The sequence below is a fragment of the Dermacentor variabilis genome, chromosome 2 (assembly GCF_050947875.1).
Source record: "Dermacentor variabilis isolate Ectoservices chromosome 2, ASM5094787v1, whole genome shotgun sequence".
In the NCBI taxonomy this organism is placed as follows: domain Eukaryota; kingdom Metazoa; phylum Arthropoda; class Arachnida; order Ixodida; family Ixodidae; genus Dermacentor; species Dermacentor variabilis.
The window spans coordinates 182,251,811-182,272,846 of NC_134569.1; the positions used below are offsets into that span (position 1 = coordinate 182,251,811).

The 21,036-nt window shown below is 48.6% G+C and overlaps 1 protein-coding gene across 2 annotated transcripts in view; it reads right to left on the reverse strand.

Annotated features, from left to right (window-relative positions):
* Positions 1-21,036, reverse strand: part of LOC142572989 (phospholipid-transporting ATPase ABCA3-like) — a 124,898-nt gene that overhangs the window by 88,292 nt on the left and 15,570 nt on the right. The window contains exons 7-10 of one of the 2 annotated variants that reach the window (XM_075682475.1): positions 19,751-19,929; positions 7,766-7,895; positions 3,952-4,106; positions 797-889 (exon numbers count right to left, since the gene is read on the reverse strand). In XM_075682475.1, the coding sequence (XP_075538590.1) occupies positions 797-889; positions 3,952-4,106; positions 7,766-7,895; positions 19,751-19,929 (557 nt within the window). Of the gene's footprint in view, positions 1-796; positions 953-3,951; positions 4,107-7,765; positions 7,896-19,750; positions 19,930-21,036 lie in introns of both variants that reach the window. The other variant, XM_075682474.1, reaches the window with a different exon arrangement.

Genomic DNA, 21,036 nt, shown 5'->3' on the forward strand with positions numbered 1-21,036 from the left:
CGAACGTATAACGCATAATGTTCTGCCAAGCTCAAACGCAAATTATATGCGCAAGGCACTGATGTGCGGCTAGGTACATGTACATGATTGCTTAGCGCTGACACGCAAACCCTGAGTGGATGGTTAGTGCCTATGGTGTTGCGCTGCTTAGCACGGGGTCCCCGGATCGAATCCCGGCCACGGAAGCCGCATTTCGATGAGGGTGAAATGCGAAAACACCCCTGTGCTTAGATCTAGGTGCACGTTAAAGAAGCCCAGGTGGTGCAAATTCCCGGAGTCCCCCGCTACGGCGTGCCTCATCATCCCACCGTTATTTTGGCGCGTAAAATCCAATTTTTTTTTGTTTTTTGATTGCACGCGGAAACGCTAGAAAGTTACAGAATGTCATTTGCGCGAGAAAATATCTTTGTAGTTTCCTATTTGCGTTCGCCATATCTGTTAATCCGTCCTTCCTAATAACTGTGAAACAAGAATCCTTATTAGTAAATTGCTAGGCTGGATGCTAGCATGCTCTCTCTCGGCATGCGATAGTTTCAAAGCGCAATTGAACATTAAATATCAAAATGGAGGTACACGCTTCTTCGAATTTTCCTGTTCAAGCCATACAAGTTGCGGCGCTTTGTCGGGAGTTGTGACCAAGCACACAACGCGCAGAATGTGAAGCCTCAGTAGGCGTTGTCTCGAATCGAGACAACGCCTACTGAGACTTCGCATTCTCTGAAACTGTGTGAAACTGGAGCAAAACCAGTGAAACGCTGTGTGCCATTGGGCCAAGGACTTGTGCATTTTGTTCTACCTGTGGTTCACCGATAAGAGAAATTCCAAGCTGCAGCTTCCGTTTCTGGCCGGTGTTGAGGCGTTTAACGAGCGTCTCCTTGTATTCCAGCATCTGGAATGACATCACGATCAGCTGCAGGGAGTCCGCGGTCTGAGTGTCACTCATCCCACGGATCTGCAGAGGCAAAAAAGTTACAGTGACCTTTCGCTTCGTGAACGCAGGTGAGGCGCAAAAGTATTGGTGCTATAGCCCACGCGAAGCTATCGGCCCTCGGTGTGCCTAGATGACTCGACTGTCCGCATCGGAGATCGCTTTCAAGATAGGGCTTGCGCGGCCGCGCCATACGCAGCAGCAGCCAGAGTAGAACACTCTCCCCTCTCCCTCCTCTCCTCCCGGCGTCTCGTGTGCGACGGAAGACTGCGCACTTCCTACCCGCTTTCCTCCCTTGCGCGAGAGATTGATCTGCCATCGTCGGCTCACCGCCGCATGCTTTTACTCGCACATACAGCATACAATCACGAGACGAATCAAGTACGTAGTACATACCGCAGACAGAAGCCGTAATAACTGCCAGAGGAGGTCAACGGTCAACCCAGCGCGCTTCCGCCTACTCTCCTCCTCCGCGACGCTTCGCTCAAAGCCACGTAGGCATTCCTCTATGAGTGGCGTTGCTTTGCCGCGCGCTTCTCCATACTTTCACCGGCGCGCGATTCTCTTCTCCACCCCCAGGCGCATTCTTTCCAGGCACCTTCCTGTTCCGGCGCTGCCTTCGCTCGGGACTTCAAATGTACTTTCACCGATTTCACTGGTGGGCCATGTACGCTTGCACGTAAGAATTACGTCTACTTGTGATGTACGTGAAATGGCCATGGTCTAATCATTGATGACACTTGCAAGTCTACAGCGCCGCGCGAGTTTTGTCTGCAATAACGACGACGTCGCCACGTGGGCTTGTCGCGAGCGCGCCCAGCCGTCGCAAGAAAAACAAAATATAAAGAAAATCGCCAATTGAAGAAGGGAACGATTGACTAGAAAAAGGAGAAGAAGCAGAGCGCTTGCGATACGTCGGTGGTTCGGGGCATGGAATAACGCTAGGGTGCAAATGTGGAATCCTGTCGGGTGCTTGGAGCCGGGCTCAAGATGCTTTATACCTAGCCGGCTCTGCTCTCCCCAATGGCTTGTCGTCTCCCGACAATAACGTGACACGAACCGTGCGATGAAGGTGGCTGGTGTGCGGAGGCGTAGGTTTGACGGGCGCCTGGACTCGGGCTCGAAAAAGCCTCCACACAGAGCAACGTATCTCCAGGACGAGATGTGGCGTCTCTTACACTATAAGAAGCCGGCGGCGTTTAGACAACCGGACAGCTGCAGAACTTGGCTATCCTGCGAACGTCGCGGTTCTCCTTTCGTCGTTCGTGTGCTTTACAAAAGAAACACCCGGTGAACTTTCAGAGCGCAGCTCTTAGGCGCCCGTTCCTACGTTGAGCGCCGGCGAAAGACTCGGCGTAAACGAGCGGATGAGTACAGCGAAGGATGAAAGAGCGAATGCGCAGCGCAGCGGGGGATGAAAGATGGCGATAACCAAGAGAGCGCGAGGAGGAAAGTGCAGGAGGAAGGTATACGGCGAAAGCGGGAGAAGGAAAGCGTAGTGCCGCGCAAGACAGGCTTCGCGGCGATGACCGCTATGAGATGGCGCCAGAGTAGCGCGCCGTCATGTGTTCACGATGAAACAATTGATAAGGCATCTGGTGAGCGTGTCCCCCGATACCAAAATGGAAACAAGGGGATGCATGAGCGGAGGTCTGTCTGCAGCGGCTGCTGTGAATCGCGCTCACACGTCACCCACACCCTGCCTTTCGCGATCTCCCGAATAGCTAGGTAGTCGCATCACACTTCGCTCCTATGTACTGTGCCGCAGGAGATATTGTCCATGCCAGCCACGTTACACACAGCGTTCTCTTCGTAATATAAACCGTGTACCTGTAAAAGCATAATACAAGAAAATTGACACGCGAAGCGAAAACATGTATTGCGCTCCGGTCAAATTTTGCATTAGGGAGTATCTTAATCGTCCGTGAATATTTTATTCCAACCTTCTTGGTGTGAATGATCTTTAATTGGTACTTTCTATTAACTGCGACGGCGTAGAGCCCAAATAATCTAAGGCGGTATAGTTTGTTGCATGCTCCGTCTTTCTGTTTCCATTCTTTTATCCCTTTAGTGGGCTGAAGTTGACGTTTTGTTTTAGCACTGTTTGATATTTGTTTAATACTATAAACTGTGTTTTTTTCGTTTAATTTGCAGCTGGATTTGTTCATTTCTGGTACCGAGGCAACAGCTCGGGTCTGTGAGAATACACAAAACAATTCGTTACACTACTGTGTGTGAGTGACAAGAGAGTTAAGGAAGGAAGGCAGAAGTGGGGCCAGTTTCTGATCGAACTGCATGCGTGGTCATTAAGAACAATGGCAGAACAGAGATGTCGCTGGAGCCGACGTTCCGACAAGAGGACCTGACCGTGTTGCTCAGGCATCTTGGTCGTGAAGACGTCATCTTGCCGAAACGATAGCTCCAGAGAGATGTGCTGCTCGTCCGCTGTTGATAAACTCTGCATCGTCCTATGGAATCTGTCTTGTTTTAATTTTTTGAGCGCGTAGTTGCGTCAGTAATCAGCTACCATGGAAGCAGGCTTTGGTACCACAAGCTACTCATGCCAGAACTACAGAAGTGGATGCAGTGAAACCTGCCATCTTTCGTTGACTGGGACTGATAGTTAACTTTTATCATGTTGGTATATCAGATCGCTAATCAAACTGATATATCAAGGGCACTCTGGTAAAGTCAGTTATGTGGCGCCTGCCTAGCCGTGGTTAGCCCATCGCTGCTAGCGGAGCAATTCTCTTTTCTTTCAGCTGAGAACTGAAGATTAAAAACCAGCACACCATAATACGCTGTGAAATTGAAGATCTCATCTAGCCCTTAATCGAATAGTCCTTTTGTGAATTTAGGACTTACAAGAGGAATGGTTGCGAATCTTGGATATTTCCGCACTACCTTCGCCACTAATTTGTTTGCTTATACTGCAGGTACAGCACAAAATAAGAATGTGGGATATGCTGAATGAACCGGTCTGAATAAGGTTCACGATCGAGTCGCGCTTATGGTAGCCTTACCCGGCCAAACAGCCAGAGGTTCTCCTCGACGGTCATCTCGCGGTAAAGTGCGAAATGCTGCGGGCAGTAGCCGACCGCCTGCCGCACCGCTTTCTTCTGCTTGCGTACGTCCATGCCGTTCACAAAGCACGTACCGCTGTCCGGTTTCACCGACCCTGAAATTGTACGTAGTTTGCGAATCAGGTGTAAATGAGGGCATTGCGGAAAGCAGTCGACAACTGACAACAACTTAGCATGAAAATAGTTTATTCGCTGTTCTGTTAGCAGTTTATGAGTATTTAAGGTGCCGGTTCACGTGAGTATACATTCCCCTCGGAAGGTACATATTGTACGCAATAAAACAGGGCACCTCGTCTCTGAAACATCCGACAACCGAATTCATCACAGAGTTAGTTCGATCTTGCATATCAGTCTCAAAATGAACGCCATTCCCAAATATTAGTCGAGGTGGCTACATTTGATCAGACTGTACAACAGAATTGATCAGTTTAAGCATCTCCTCTCAAGTCGTTTTAGAGCGCAGCTCTTAAGCGCCCGTTCGTATGTTGAGCGTCGGTGTTCCTCGGTTTCATGCCTCCTAACCAAGCGAACGAGCACAGCGAAAGATGAAAGCTCACGCCGAGCGCAGCGGCAAATGAAAGAGGAGAACGCGAGAAGCAAAGTGGAGGAGGTGGCTACAGGGAAAGCATGAGGCGCAAAGTGGAGGAGCAACGGAGGGGAAACGGCCTGCGCACGCGCTGAGTTGCCGGCAGCCACGGTATACACAGCAGCGTGGGCGATCTCATCTGCGCTTCCGAGGAACGGGGGGATGGGGTGTTCAGGGCGGCGTGAGGTAGGGAGGGCTACGCTCGTCCGCGGTACCAGCGTGTGTGACGGGGACCACTGCTCCTTCAAGGGGTGATGTCGAGCGGCTACGAGAAAGGCTCGATGCGACGCTCCCTTAGGTGTCGCCGCTAACACTGGTGGCACGATCTCCACGCGACGAAGGGCCGCTCTCGTCAATGGTGAAACGAAAGCGTGTGAAGCGTAGTACCGCGCAAGACGGGCTGTGCGAAGAAGATGGCTACGACATGGCCCCAGAGCAGCGTACGTCGTTTTTATGGAAACAAAGCAGTGTATGAGCGTAGGTCTGTCTGCGGTGGCTGCTGTGAATTACGCCCTTGCTTCACCCACGCTCTGCCTCTCGCGATCTCCCGATTAACGAGGCAGTCGCGCCATACTTTTCTTTTTTTTTCTTCTCTCATGTGTGTGTATGTTACATGTCTTGCATGTACATTAGAATTGTTGCACTCCCGCTTGGGCCACAAATGACTAGCATACTGTAATATTAGTAAAAAAATTACGGCGAAGCTATCACATTTAAAAAAAGAAGAGTGATAGCTTCACTTACATCGCACCATATGTGAACGTTCAGGGATTCAGGTTGCGCGATCCTGAGTGACGGACATGCTGGTGCAACTTCAACTGATAAGGTCGTTCGTGTGGAAAGTGAAAAGCTTGACGTTATCATCTGCAGCCCTGGAGGAACCACATCTGGGCGCCAAACTGATGAAGCCATTTCCGTGCCACACCGCGCCGCACCTCTCCTCCTCGTTATGTCATGTGACAAGCGAGCTGCCTTTCTGCTCCACGACGCCTTCACTCCCTCCAAATGCCGTCGCTCACTCCTGCCTTCTCAAGCTGTTTTCTAGTTATACAACCACGAAACACCGCGAGAAGGGCTAAAGCTGAGACTTTAATGAATGAATGAATGAATGAATTCTGGGGTCCAAAAAGCTGCGCCAGGAAATGCTACTGACCCTAGTGTTCGTCTTGAGTATAAGCAACAAGACGCACAATCGGTTCTCAGCCATCTCGATCTTTTGCAAAAGCCAAGCAAGCTTCCCAGACCAAGGCAATGATACAGATTAGGAATGCATGCTTGTGCCGTATCCAGAAAGATGAGGACGAAGGTAAAAACTGTATTTTAACGATTCGGGCAGCACTTTCTTTTTCTGTTCTTTCTTTCAAATTTTTTTTTGGGCCACAAGCTAGTACATTTAAGCTGGCATGTGTGAAGCGTAACTGAGCGCGAATTTTCGTCTTTTGCGCACTGTGATGCCAGACCTGCTCTTTATGCGATGCGGTTGCATCATAATAGGTGCGCAACAAAGTCAGTCTAGTCTTGTTCACGAGAGCGCGTGCGGTGGCGGTGTTTAGCGGTAGCCACGCTTCGTTCGCTCGAAACACGGTTGAGAATGCTCAAATGCAATATGGTATGAGCGCAGTCACGTGCGTGTTTGTAAATTTCGCGGACTTTCTTTGAATGCTGAAAAAAAAAGCACTACGCAGGAGGTATGCTGCCCCAAAAGACTGGATCGGTGGTTTCTGAACCCCTTCGATAACTTTACGAAACACACTTGGCCCTGAAGTGAATATTGTGTTTTCGCATTGAAGCTTAGTTGATTAACTCATTACTCGGACCATTATAAATACTTGAAGGAGTGCCACATATGTCGCAAACAGTATGTCCTTAGTTTCAGCCAGCTGCAGTCTACCGCTTTTTTTTTTTAGTGCTCAATTGGCTCAAGTTATCAGAAATATCCGGCACATGTGCCCTGTCGCGCACTGGTAGATTACTCCGTCCTGCGTTCGCTCACCATGGGCCTGCAGAAGCTGGTGGCTCTGAGCGCGCCGTAATCTTGGGGGATGTATAGTTTCCTTAGTAAGAACAAGGCACTGAATACCAGTGTTCTACTTCAGGCATGCGGACATGATTCAATGCAGTTCCGTGCTAGAACGACACTGGGAGCTTCTTAATAACCATAGTCAATATTATTCAATTGTTTTCCCATCACATCTTACTGCAGGTGTGGTCAAAGCCGCCAAAAAAAGCATCCGTGGAGATTAAAATGCAACTGGCGACCGCGACTTTGCCTCTACACCCAGCCCCCGAAGCCCCCCTCCCCCTCTAGCCTCATGATGGATGCTTGCGGCATTGCCGCCGGAGCATCATTCAGCACGGTGGTTCAAGCGCTTTATTTAGTGTTCTGTTGGAGGAAACAAGGTTGTGGGTTTGATTCCAACTGAGGCAGCCGCATTTCAATGATGGGGGAATGCAAAAAAAAAATAAAAATAATAAGCCGTGTTACCAGATTTAGGAACATGTTAAAATAATACCCCCTGGCGATTAAAGTTAATCTGGGACCCTCCACCATGACACCTTTCGTAGCTCCAGTGTTGCTTGTGTTTGTGTGCGAAAGCACGGTATACAACGCGAACGAATTATTATTGGCAATCCAAGCACATGGCGTCTCCCAGTATTAGCGAAAATTATCTTCCCTAAAAGTGGTCAATATTGGTTGGCATTCAGGCTCCCTTCGCTTTCTGAGTAAGCTGTAAGCCCAGCAATAGCCGTTCGATCACGAAACTTTATAAAAAATTACGCGTTGTACATACCCATGCAGGTGCCTAACTAAGGGTGGCGCTTCCGGATCAGGAATTGCAGGCTTGATTATGTGTCGCTATACCACACTAAACGTGCTGCCGACGTCCGCGCATGAGCCTGCATCAGATGCCACTTCAGGTATCGATCCTTAGTGCACTTTCTAGCATGTGAAGACACCGTTGATGATGTTTCTGAAGAATTCACGACAGGTGCGTCACTTTCAATTAACGTTTGGTACGGTGCAATGCCGTCTTTCACGCTCGCCCGCACTGCTCGTGTAATCCTTGTAAGTGCGGCCATGTTCCGTACCAATGAAACGAGAAAGCAGTAATGATACGCTGGCACTTTCCCTGAGCAAACACACTGAGGCCGTAAAACTATGCTCACCAACGATTGTTCTGAGGAGAGTCGATTTGCCGGCACCGTTCCTTCCGAGGAGGGATGTTATGTGGCCCTGGAAGATCTTGAAGGTGATGCCTTTCAAGATGTCTGTACGACATATGACTGGCCCGAAAGTCTGCAAATATAGTGACAATAAAGGCGCAATAAGTAACGTTTCTACGTAAGCGTTTTTCCATTGTGAATAAGGAATCCGCACCGATCTCAATATGTCATTTTGTTTTGGTTATGGCCAGTGACATGCTTCTTTGATATCAATTCCTTTGTTCTTTTCAATCGCGCATTCCGTGCCACGTTTATCAGTTTCGGGCAGCACAACATTTGAGCCAGCGCAACAAATAATTGAAAGAAGGATGCGTCTATATTTTGGGGTCACACTTTGGCGCAGAATCAGGCTAATTTCGTGAACTGGAATGTTTGGGACAGCTGTGCAGTTCAAGCAGGTGCCATTACCCTACGAGCGCCAATGATTAAGAATCCCACTTAAGGGTAGTGCCAGGCTCCGGATGCGGCTGTGTTGCGTTGTGCAGCAGTGTGATAATCCAGCGTATTCTGAAAACGCGACAAATTACACGTGCATGCACGTACAGCTTACAAAGAATGTACCGCACTACGTGACATTGTTTCATATAATTTTTCTGTACACGGAGTAATTTCGCATGGCGCTATACTTTTACAGGCAAATAATCACGACTGACGGCATTACAAACATTGGCGTTGTGTAACGTTGCGGTCGGAAGAGGTGTTTGCAAGCCGTACGAGAGGGCTGTCATCTCACAGAAAAATCAATTTTTGAAGAAACAACCTCCACAGTGTGGGAGAAATGAAACAATGTTTTGGGTAGGCGTTTTCCTTTTGCCTTTTTTGGAGGTCACTTGAACGCCATTTGAGCTACCACTTCAGCACGCGAGCCAACTGCTTATACTAACAGAGCAGCGCTGCAAAGTTGAAGCACAGGGACGAGAACAACACAGACGAAGCGCTGTTATTCCAACTAGCCACAACGGAAGCCTTAACCGAGTGCTTACGCCTGCGGTCATATGCTGGAAGTAATATACTACACTTCGGTAGGCAGAAATATCATCCTAGATTTTATACCTAATTCACGAGTTACTCCCCGCCGCATGAGCAGCAGTCACAGCTTCACTAGAACTAGCCTTATCTGCGCCGGTGGCTCATTAGTTGGAAGGGACAAATAAGTACTACAGATCGCGTGCGTTCCACAGGGGGTCAGAAAGCTGCGAAGTATAGATTAAATAACATTTAGCAAGGGGATATCACTCTTGATGCTTTAGTTTAACATAGTTGCAGTGAGAATAGAGGTTCCGATTGATGCTCTACAGCCGTGTATTGAAGCGCTCCTGAAGGCTGCTTTGCCCGAGATTCTTGTTACCAAGATTGTTACCAAGAGGATAACAAGTAAAGCTCTTGATTGCGATAATTAGAACGCTTGAGGAACGCCCGAGCTCACGGATGACTTCACTCTTGGATTATTCCTACAAGAGTTGCTACCCTAACTGCTCCAGCTAACGCTTTCACTGCAGGTAAAGTGAGGCTGGAACTTTGATTTGAGAAATCAACAGCATGAATTCTAGAAGTTTGGAACAGGTGCTCGATGGTTCATTCTCCACAGACAAGCGAGAGATAGCGACTCGAGAAAGAATATTATCGCATGCGAGAGCTGTAGCGCGCGGACAGTACAATGCATTTAGCTCAAACGGGACACACAAGACTATAAAGACAACGAAAACATAGCTCCAGTAACAACTGATTGTTTATTGCCGCTAATCACCGTGTGCCGCTCTCGCTCTATGTTCTGCCTTCGGAAAGGACGGCTACCACGTGATACATTACTGTTGTGTGACGCGTTCGTGGCTTCGTTTGGTCGCACAATATTAGTGTGCGAAGTTTCGAAGTCATAGCTACAACAGTTGCTACATGAAGTTGCTTGCATACCCCATGCAAGCGATCTTGCGCGCGACGGCGACAAGCGACGCGTTAGAGATGATGGTCGCTCGTCGCCCTTGGGCGACGAGTGGACGCGACAACTATCTCCAATGCGTCGCTTGTCGCCGTGTGTTCGACTCGTGCACGAGTCGAACACACGCGAGCGAGGACTTTGAGCGACGTGTCCGCGGCGTTGCCGGTATGAGGGCAACAAATACGCACCAAAACTGGCGTGACGCACGCTATAATAAATTAAGCTGATTTAGCTTCGTGTGAGCATAAGCATAGAATATTTCTCAAGGTGTTTGGGCAGCTTTCATTTTTATTTTTGCACGTTTCAAAATTCGGTCGTTTGCTCACTCCTTGCGACAGCCGGTAGTATGTCACTGAAGTACGTTCTGTTCCAGCTTCGTTCGCCCCATTGGCTAGTCGCTCGTAGTACTTCCGGTCGACGAGCAACGAATTTTAGATTTCCAGAGCCGAGCAATCGAAGGAAAAGAACGAGCAATCTGCTCGCGCAACTGCCCGTTTCGTCGCTCGAGGCTGTCGCTCGTTGCGGTCGCGTGTCATATTATTCACATGGGGCTGGCCTTTGCAAGGAGACCCTCTTCCTTTGAGTGAACACCAAGCTGCGGAACGGAAACCAGCCCGCATTCAATGGCTGTAGTGCTCATGTATATATGCCGGACAGCACGACAGAGTTTCTGTGCTTCCAAGCTCTGCATCCTCCGCGGAATTGACCTCAAAGAAGTCCGCAGCTGCCCGGAAGGCCTTCCACACCATTGGAAATGCCCATGTTCCAGAAAACGTGAACAAGGTTCTCAGCCAGGGGCTGAAGTTCCTCGCTTAACGGAGCTAGACGGCGCCAGAAGTTCTAGCCACAGGGAGGAGGATTCGTAGTGGCAGTCCTAATGCTGAGGCTGACAGATGCACCTCGGAAAGCGTGTATGAGCGTGAAAGAACTGCAACACGCGTCAACGCGTATGATCTGAATGGCACAGTTACGAACCTCTGGAACAACTCGTCTTTAGTTCTCGCTCATAAAGAGTGCGGTTTAACTGTGCTTACTACCCAGGTAGCACACAAAGTCTTGAAAACGTCGTATTAAGGGATTCAACGTCTGAAACGGATTTTTGACCAAAATCGACGCATCAAAGACGTTCCAAACAAGATAGCTTAAAAACGAGGGGTGAATACGTTTTGATAACGTTGGAAGCCAGACAGCTTAAAAACGAGGGGTGAATACGTTTTGCAAACGACTCAAAACGCCACCGCCACGCCACGGCGCGTCAGCCTCTTTAGCGGCTTCTACAATATTCAACAACCCATCAACGCGATCCAACCTTGCGCAAGGTGGCGATACCGTCGTCAAATCATGTGACCAAGGTGGCCACGTGATTCGTGATGCCGGGCAGCCGGGCGAGCCGGGGCATAGTCGCGTCGTCATGGCGTCGTCACGTCACCGCACTCGCATTGCGCTGTGGTGTGTTTGCGGCTGTTCTGAACGTGCTGCCGCTGCCCTTTACTATGTAAGTGTTGCAGTGTTTTGCTGTCAAGAAAACGATATTCTGTGATCAGTTTGGGTTGTGCGATATGTTTGTGTGGTTTTAATTTGGAAATCAGTAGTGTTTTCAATTGTTATTTGATCAAGGCGGCCACGTTATTCGTGAAGCCGGGCATAGTTACGTTATCGCACTCGCATGGCACTATGGTCTGTTTGCGACTGTTCTGAATGTGCTGCCGCTGCCCTTTGTCATGTAAGTGTTGCAGTGCTTTGCTGTCAAGAAAACGACATTCTGTGATTAGTTTGGGTTGTGCGATCTGTTTGAGCCGGGCATAATAACGTTATCGCACTTGCATTGCGCTGTGGTATGATAGCGGCTGTTCTGAATGTGCTGCCGCTGCCCTTTGTCATGTAAGTGTTGCAGGGTTTTGCCGTCAAGAAAACGACGTTCTGTGATTAGTTTGGGTTGTGCGATCTGTTTGTGTAGTTTAATTTGGAAATCAGTAGTGTTTTCAATTGGAGGGCGCGGAGTGGAGGGCACTAATCAGCTCTTCAAGTTCACTGTCATGTTATGTGAGGCGCCTTTTCACTGACGCTGTAATTAAGGCGTTAAGGGCAGTATAAGGACTAAAGTTAGAGGGACGAAATCGTGCCTGTGTGTCCCTAGCGTCGGGGTCGGCCGCTATGCGTGATCCTAACAAGAAAGCATTTTGCAGAATGCGAAGGCGGCAAAATTTCTGTCTGTGCGCACCTTGCCGATCTCCGCAAGAGAGCCATCATCGTGGTATTTTAGTCTCCCGTTTAGCAAGAGTGTTGCAGACAAGGGAACTGGTTCAAACAGGCTTTTTTTTAATGATTCACTACTAGTGCGGTATCCCAAAAGGTGAGGTCAAGCGCTCACCCTATTTTCTTCCCTCGCGCTACAGCGCACTGACAGAATTTTGCGTGCACCATACCGTGCTTTTATCGTTTGCGCTTCAGGTTCTCGATTGCGTTTTCGCCCCCTTTACCCACGTGATGGGTATTTCATGGTATTACCGTGTACCACGTGTGTCCATATATTGTGTCCAATATATGAAACGGCCAAATTCGATTTTATTTGACGCCTCAAATGGTAGTAATGTATTGAGTCCCTTGTAGCTTTGTGCTTGTTATCAATTTTACTATTTGGCGAATGGATACAGCATGTACGCTGCATAATTCGCTTGTGCATACTGCATACGTGAGTCGAGCATGCCCTTGGTATAAAATAACTTGTATGCTTTAGGTAGTACGATTGTTTGCAGTTTGGGACATGTGTCGGAATGTACGCTGTGCGCCCTTCGCGCTTTATGGCGGCCTGCCGAGTTCGTGCGGGTGCCATGTGTGCGCATTAAGTTCGCGAAGCGCTCTCGCAGTTTTAACGCGATAGCGTTAAGGAGCTCGTGTCGCAGAAAAGCCGGTGTCGGCGTCCGCGGCGTTGGCCGTGAGCGAGAAATCACGGCAGGCACTTCATAAATAAAAAGAAACTTCCAAGATGAGCTGGTTGGGAATCGAACCAGGGTCTCCGGGGTGTGAGACGGAGACGCTACCACTGAGCCACGAGTTCGATACGTGAAAGCGGTACAAACGCGCTTCTAGTGAACGCGCTGTTGCCTTAAAAATTTGCCGTAGAAAGTTATACTGCGGTGTATATCGGTAATTATGAGCATGTAACTTAAAGAAGTCGCATTTACACGAGTAGCGAAGTACGTTTCCTCTACATTTCTTCTGCGCTTACCGCACACGCAGAGCCATCTTGCGGCAAGCATAGAAGACCCCCTCCTCTCAATGTACGGCGCTGCCCCGACATGTGGCGCGCCATGCGCGCATTGGGGCTTTGCGTGGACCGGTGCCAGGCGCGTCGCAGCCCCGACTCCCTCTCCCCTGAAGACGCTTCGCCGTGCTCCCACGCGGGTTGCAGAATCAAGCGCCGTTCCTTCCTTTAGATTACTATCTATCTATCTCTCTGCCCGTGCCGATCACGACGTTTGGCAGGCGTAGATCGTTTCCCCCTCCGAGACACCGAGTTCTTTGGTTCGTTCCGTTTGCTCAGGCGCACGTTTCGTTGCCGCGCCGAACGCTGCGTTGCTCGACGCTCTCCGTGTGATAGGTGGGCGCAAAGTCCGATGCGGGGCGCCTCGTAAGTGATCCCTGCGCCGTAGCGCATTGTCTTACACCCCTTGGCGGGTCGATGGGAACGCTGTCGCGTTCCACTCTTGAAGGCGAAGCTTAAGCGTCCTCTAATTTTGTTTTAATATATATATACATGTGTTCTGTTCGCGCGCTTCGCACAACAGGGCATGTCGCAGTTCTTTGTCCTTGTGCAACACATTTTCCTAGCGTACGGTTTCACACGGGGCTCTCTTAGCCGCTATCCAGTCCGTTACAAATCGAATTTCTCGGTCGTGATGGCTCCTCTGCGCAAGCCACGAGAGTGAGCCAGTCGCATCGATAATTTCGATCCGGATCGGGCTTGATCGCGATCGAGAGTGGTCGTGTGACACCGGTTTTACACATGGCTCCCACATAGGGAACACTTTAAGTTCAATGCTACTGAGTGAAGAGCAAGTGCATATATATGCCAGTGGTGGTATGTGGGCAAGTCTTTCTGGTGAAGCCAATACTTGTGCATTCAAAACATTTCAATTACCAGCGTAGTGCATCAATGTGTCTACTTCGACAAAATAGCTAGAGCACCAGTGCAGATATCTGAACATACCTGTCCAGGGCAGCAAGTGTGTCTAGATTGAAACCACTACCAGCATGTGCGGCAGTTCTATTTCCAGCAGCGGGACTGCACAATAATCAGTAGGGTGCTCTCAAGCTGTTTATCTATGAAGCTCTGCCTGGACTGTGTGCCAAATATTTTTGGACGTGAAAGTGGGGGTGAATTGGTAAACATCAGTGGAACTGTGCCTGGACTTTGTGGCAAATGTTTTTGGATGTGAAAGTGTGAGTGAACTGGCAAAGAATTTGCTCTGGGCTACATGTGTTAAACGTTTTTCTCATTCAGAGTGCTTTTTTTTACTTTAGGAGACTGGAGATGTGCGCAAAGTGTGACATGTCAGTGTGCTAATTAATGTATTTGCTGGTTTGCAAATTATTCGTTGCAACTTATTTTTTGCCAGAGAGGTACAACTTTGCCTCTTGTAAAGGGCTTTTTAGATAAAACACTTACTATTTATTATCACCATTGCTTCCTTTGTTGCACAAATGCAGCTTCCAGTGCATTCCAGTTTATTTCCAAGTTTATGTAAGTTTCTAATATGAGGCTTGCATATTCATTTCTCACGTTCTGGAGTGGCAAGATGCAGCATTACTGTCTCATCGTTCGCTGTACTACAGTAGTGTTCACTTGTTACACTGAATCCCCCGTTTAAGTATTCTTTACTAATTTCACTTTATTGCTTTTTTGTTGTATGGTTATTTTTTTCTCGCCATTACCTTCTTTGATATATCCTAAAGGCAATATTTCCAATTTTGCATTGTTCCCATTTTTTTTTATTTCTGTCACAGGATTGTTTTATGATGGTATGCGGTGGTATTTCTTTTTGTGCTCTTTTCAAGCTTCTAGATGATTGGTAACATTGCTTGGAGGCAGTTACCATCCAATTCATGCTCTTGCATTTTTCAGTCTACTTCTTCCATTCGCTCCGATGTCACTTCTGCATAACTCTAGACCATTTAATAGCACGCGCACTTTACTATGATAAATTAGACACTTTAGTACACTCCAGGTTTTTCTGTTCATTTCTGTATGTGTACTTGGAATTTTGTTTATGTGCTAGTGAATGTTCACTTTCGAGTTCATTAAGAATCCTTTCTGCGACTTTTGTCATTGTTGATGTACTTTTATTTCTATTTGCATTTCTCACACAGTTTGTTCGAACCTTGCATAAGCATTACATTTTAATAAAGTGTTCTTGCTTTGTCACAATGTTCTCATTTCATGCACTCTTGGCATGAAGGGCTTGGTCTGGCCACCTGCCAAGACGTGGCCATTTGTTCTTTGCAGGATGTCATTCCCATTGTGGTTGTAAGCATCGTAGCTTACTAAAGGCGGTATTAAGGATTTATTATTCCTAACAGGCTCATTTTCGTGCGACTTGGTAGAGGATGCGCCGGCCATGCGGGGTTGGCACTGCGCCATGGCTCTTACAGTCAACACCGACGCTTCTACTCATCTGGGGCGCGATTGGAGATCGTTGTTCGAAACGCCCGATCAGTTTCACCTCACGCGATTGGCCTAGGCCGTGCCAACGGGTGCGGCTGACGACGTCTGCGCGGCATAGGCCAGTCGCGTGAGGCGAAACTAAACGCGTGTTTTGAACAACGATGTCTCACGCGCCCGTCACCCGCGAAAATTAGCTTCAGATGATCGTAAACCTTCCAAGACCACTTCTAGACCAGCTTTTTGATAACGTCCTAAAAACGTTTAGAAATTGGTTACGAATAGTTTTGGCAAAGGGATTACTTGTGTCTTTCCCAATCCTATTTCTAGACCAGCTTTTCGAATACGTCTTGCAGACCTGTTCTAGATCTTCTCAAGAAAGTAATTAAGCCGGACATTAGCAGAGATATCCGACGTTTTCCCGCCGAAGTTCTCTCATTCGTGTCTTCTTTAACCCGTTTTTATCGTCTTGGATAAACGCTACGAAAACGTTACGTATCTCTTTTGTGCTACCTGGGATAAAGGCGTGCGAAATGCAAAAGTATTGGATTCCATAAACTCATGTTCTTTAGAGACAGACGACGTGCGGCTTGAAAAAAAAAAGCGAGAAAGGAGGCACGTGTAAGTTATGCAAGCGCTTTAATTTGGTAAGTAACGCTTCCTTTGAAGGTAACGCCTATGCTGAACCCCACTTTCATGTTCAACAATCGAGCGGGAAGACGAACAATTCGTCGTGATGACGAAAAAATGCATGGCGTAACTGGGCACGGATGGCCACAGGGAACGTTTACCCAGATACCGAAGGGGTTAATGTGTATTAAACTGTGGAGTGCGCAGCTACCGTGGCCGCGTGGTTTTCATGCATCGGTATTATCGGACACCGAAGGGCATCGTCGACCCAAATTACGGGCGTACTTTTACAGTCGTAATTTCGCTACTTAAAGATAGCATAGCACATCCAGCCAAGTAGCATACCTTGGTCTCATATGTATGGACCTGACTGAGGCCCGAGCCCGGACATGCCTCAATTCTTGTTCACTCGGCCCAAGCCCGGCCCGCCGGCCGGGCCGGGCCGGGCCGGGCCGGGCCCAGACTTTCGGGTCAAGTCAGAGCCTGTGCATGCTCTACCGTACACTGCGTGTGCGTTAGTTGTGAGCCGATGTTCGCTATAGCACAGATGCTGGCTAAGAACGTTGGTTAAACAAGCGTGCACTAGAAAATTCACAGAAGCATTTCAGATAAACAGCAGAAGCGAGAATAGCTTGCAACTGTAGATGTGTTCGCTAATTAAAAAAAAAATCCTGCTTCTCGAAAGCGGCTTGGGACGAGTACTTTTGCAGGAATTAAATCTATATTGTGTTGCTCTTCCCTTATCTTTTTACTGCTCTCTAAGACATGGTCATTCTTTGTGGCTTATCTTGCCCACGAACAATGGGCCTCTTAGATTATCAGTCCGTGCCAGTCCTGAATTCCTTGGGACTGCTGGGCCACATTCAATTTTGCTCTGACAGCTTCGGAAGCTCCGCTCACCAGTCCAAGAGCTGCCAGAATTGAGTTCGTTTTTTGCGGACCGGATCTCGCGGACTTTCCTAGGATACTCGGAGCTGTCACCAGATTTTTGTTAGGACAAGCGCAAGCAGCTACAAACGACGGCTACCTGAAAAAGTAGCAAATTCGCCCGAAAGGCGAATCGTCGATTGCGATAGTAAATTATTCGACAGCTATGCGAAGTAAAGACGGTAATTTGCCGTATAAACTCGGAAACGTTCACTTACTGACTGAATTAAAAAGCATGGCATAAGCGCGCGCAAGGAAACATGAACAGCTCACACTCGATGGACACTCGTGAACATTTGAGTGCAGTGGGGTCGTTCGGGGACCCAGGGGGCCTGGGAGGTCCCAAATTCCTTTGCAAAACAAAGTTTTTTCCTCCTCCTCCTCGTTGTGAAAACACTGGTGTGTGCAAGCGCGGCTGGAGCAGCGAGCGAAATGACCTTCGTGCTGTCTATCGCTTCGACTCAGAAGCGGCGAGAACACAGCGCGTACAGAGCGCGCGTATGAGCCGTCTGAAGACACCTTTCAATATACGGCGCGTGCTTCCGCGCGCGGCCGTGTGAACTACGCACTTGCTGGCTTGGTCGAAGCTGCCCCCTCTCCCTCCAGGCCTGCCTCCCTGCTTTCCTCCCTATCGCGCGCAAGATTGAGCCGCGATCGTCAGTTTCCCTTGCGTCCGGTCACCAAATACGCAGTTGCCGAAACTGGGAAACTTTCCCGTGTTTCTTTGAGACAAGCACAGCGATGAGGCGCACAAGCTTGCTTTTATTGATGCTTTTCGCTAAATTTGTCATGCTCGTTGCTTTATGTGTAGTAAACACGTGGATATCGCTTTTCAGGTGAGTGAAGCTGGTGTGCGAAGAAGCGTGATAGAATACAGAATGTGGCTATTGCACGCTGGTGGCTGGGCCGGTATACACTGTCGGAGCTTCGTCGATTATCCATTTTGCTGCCAAGTTCGAATGTTTGCGTTTTGACGCGCAGAGTTAGAAGAGGGTGCACGCGCGCTCTTTCTGGATGCCCGTCTGACGTTTCGTAGATGGTCTCACGAGTTTCAGGATATTTGGCAGGTGCTTTCTGCGTGAACAGCAACGTGGCAAGATCTCGATATTGCTTACGTTCGTGTGAGAATTCCGCCTAAATTTTGCAGGCAATGAGCTAGCTTAATTACAGTGGCTAAGCGGCACAAGTAGCCAGAGCGCGACGTAACTTGTGCTTTCCGAGCACGTTATATAAGCTCAGGAAGCGATTCCACTATGCAAGCTCCATGGTTGCGTCAGCCACGTGGAGGCCAACATCTCGGAGACCACACTAATGAATTCGCTGGTTAATGGGCTTAGCTATGAGCAGACGATGACAGCCAGGAGGGAGTTCCAGTCACGGTGCTTTCGAGCGAAACTTCCAACAGTCCAGACAGCTGGATAACGTGGCTGTGCCATGCCCTTCGGTCAGGGATAGTCAGACCGCAAGCCGCAGAGGGTTTGCGGATATTCCGGGACAGGATAAACGAAGAGGCCCAATAATCTCGCGAGCGCTTCCGTTTTCTAATACTTCGCTCCGAGTACTTTCAGGGCAAGAACTACATGCGCGTTTCATCATGCTACTGCGTTCCTAATAGAGAAGTATCGGACGCGCAAGACACAAGCAAGACACATAACAAATGTTTGGGTAAAAGATGAGCACCAGAGGGTGGAACGTTTTTTTCGAATGCGTTGTACGATGCCATACAATACTGAGCGCGTGCAATAAACCGTTCATCTGGCATTAGTGCTGACTCTTAGTATTTCCTGTCCTGTTGCATGCCCACATTTACACTACATACCACTGAATGCATTACCTACTAGCTCATACTTATGTCACTTCGTGCAATTCACTCGCCTTATTAAGCTTGTAAAGGACAATGATTGGCTCCAACGTGTCGGCCACGGGCTCGAACAGGTTGGGGTCCTCCTTAATCCCCTTGGCGTCTTCCGCCGAGATGCCGGCGCTTCTATAGAGACCCCAGTACTTGGGCTGTAAAAGCAGACGGCCTTTGTAAAACTGGTCTTAACAATGGCATCATGACATCGGATACGACAATGAATTAGCGTAACATTTCGTTTGCTTGAACTTTGCGCTTTTGCATCTAGATGGTGCCGCAACCTTCTTTGACAACCTCAGCGTTAGGGACACGTCGGACGCCTCTTTCCGTAAGCGTTTATTGCAAGTGACTTCCGCCGAAAACGCAATTGTTTTTCGCTGTCTATAACTGTCTAAAATAACTTAATTGTCCTAGAGCGATCACGCTGAGCGCTTGTTCGTGCAGACCCCGCGTCCGCATACTCGGGCCTTCGGTACAACACACCGACGAAACAGAGTATGCGTTTCAATCCTGGTCGGCATTGCAGACAGTCTACGAGCTTCGAAAAAAATAAAGAACATGGAAAAGTCCATATTAATGCATATTAATGCGATTGATTGTTTAACTTTATTATTGTGCAAAATGATACAGAATAACACAACGTTGCTTAAATCAGGCGCATGAAAAGAAAGCATTTTCTAGTGTGCAGACGAGTTTCCTGCCGAGTTTCAAGCATTTTTCTCAGCCCCAACCTTGAACGGACAGCCATAGCAGCTTACATCGTTTTTTTCTTTTCGATAATGTCTTCGCAAAGCTCTCTCTTCGACCGGCTTCATCAGAACCGGAACGATCGGCTTCGCACGGCCGCCGTAGGGTCAGCCGTCAATTTAGCCGTCTACGGCAAACATTGAAACACACCGAGGGTCAGTTGCCTACCATCACGAGAAACCACCACGGCTTGGGGAAGCTGTAGCCGAAGGGCCAGACGTTCTTCAGGTACCAGGCCAGGGCCAAGCTCACGGAGCACGACGTGAGCAAGGCGATGGAGATCTTGCGAAGGGACAGCTGGTGGAAGGTCCTGTGCGACGCGAAGTTCTTCCACGTGATGCCTTCTCCTGCACGCGTCCCAAGGCAGCGGTCACCCACAAGGGCTTTGTGCCGGAGCGCCGTCTCCGCAGCTGAGCGCCGAAGTAAGTCGCACGCGAAGTCTCCAGCTCGCAGCCCCGCAGGGAGAAGCGAAATGGCCACGTGTACCGGGGCTCATTAATTATTCACGTTGCCAGGACTTAAGGGGCATGTCGGACGTCAGTGCTCGAAAAAGAAAGAACTATTAGAACGCAAAAAATATTAATGTGGGGGGAACTGCGAAGCGGATCGCGATTATAAGGGGGCCTGAATAATGAGGCACTTCTATTAGATACGATATCCGGTAGTGCTGAGGGAGATAAACGACACGTAACTTCGCTCGAAATGGTGATGCGTGTGCCGAAAGCCGCGTGCTCCTTTTAATTGGTAGAGCGGCTGCGAACGGAATGTCCTGCTGAGGTAATCCTCAGCACTGACAGCGGGAAAAAGCACAACAAAATACAGGAACGCGGATTGCCAGAATCGTTTCAGCTATGCCGCGGCCGTCGTTGTTCCTTCATACCGTGTGCCAACTCAAGTGCTGATGCATGCAATCCTGCGTTTGTGAAAAAAAAAAAGAAAAGAAGAGGGTGCTGGCGTTTTACACACTAATGCATACTTTCGATGTCATTCGCATTAACTGTAGAGAACGCTTAAGCGTGTACAGCTCAATGCGCAATGCCAGGATATGCTGCTGGGAGTTATCGCTGATCTATACGTGCGTAGGCTGCGGCCGTTTCGGAACATGTGTGGCAGCGACCATTCTGTGTGGTATTGATGCCAGATAACGCAGATCTAAAGCTACCGAAATGACTCGTTCAATAATTATGCAGAAATAGATGAGATTTAGGTACTCTGCGATATGCATGATGGTACAAAGTTTGCGACCGTCGTATACTCATTCAGCTCGCATATAAAGGAGACAAAAAAAAAAACACCAACACAGAGCGGCCAGAATACGAAGTGGTGCATTTTCTCTACGTTAATTGTATTAAAAGATATTCCGAAGCATGCCAGGCCAACGAAATACAGTGCAGTAAGACTTGGGAAGTTATGACGTTGCTATTACAGCTCCTCCAAAAAAACGGCATCCATGT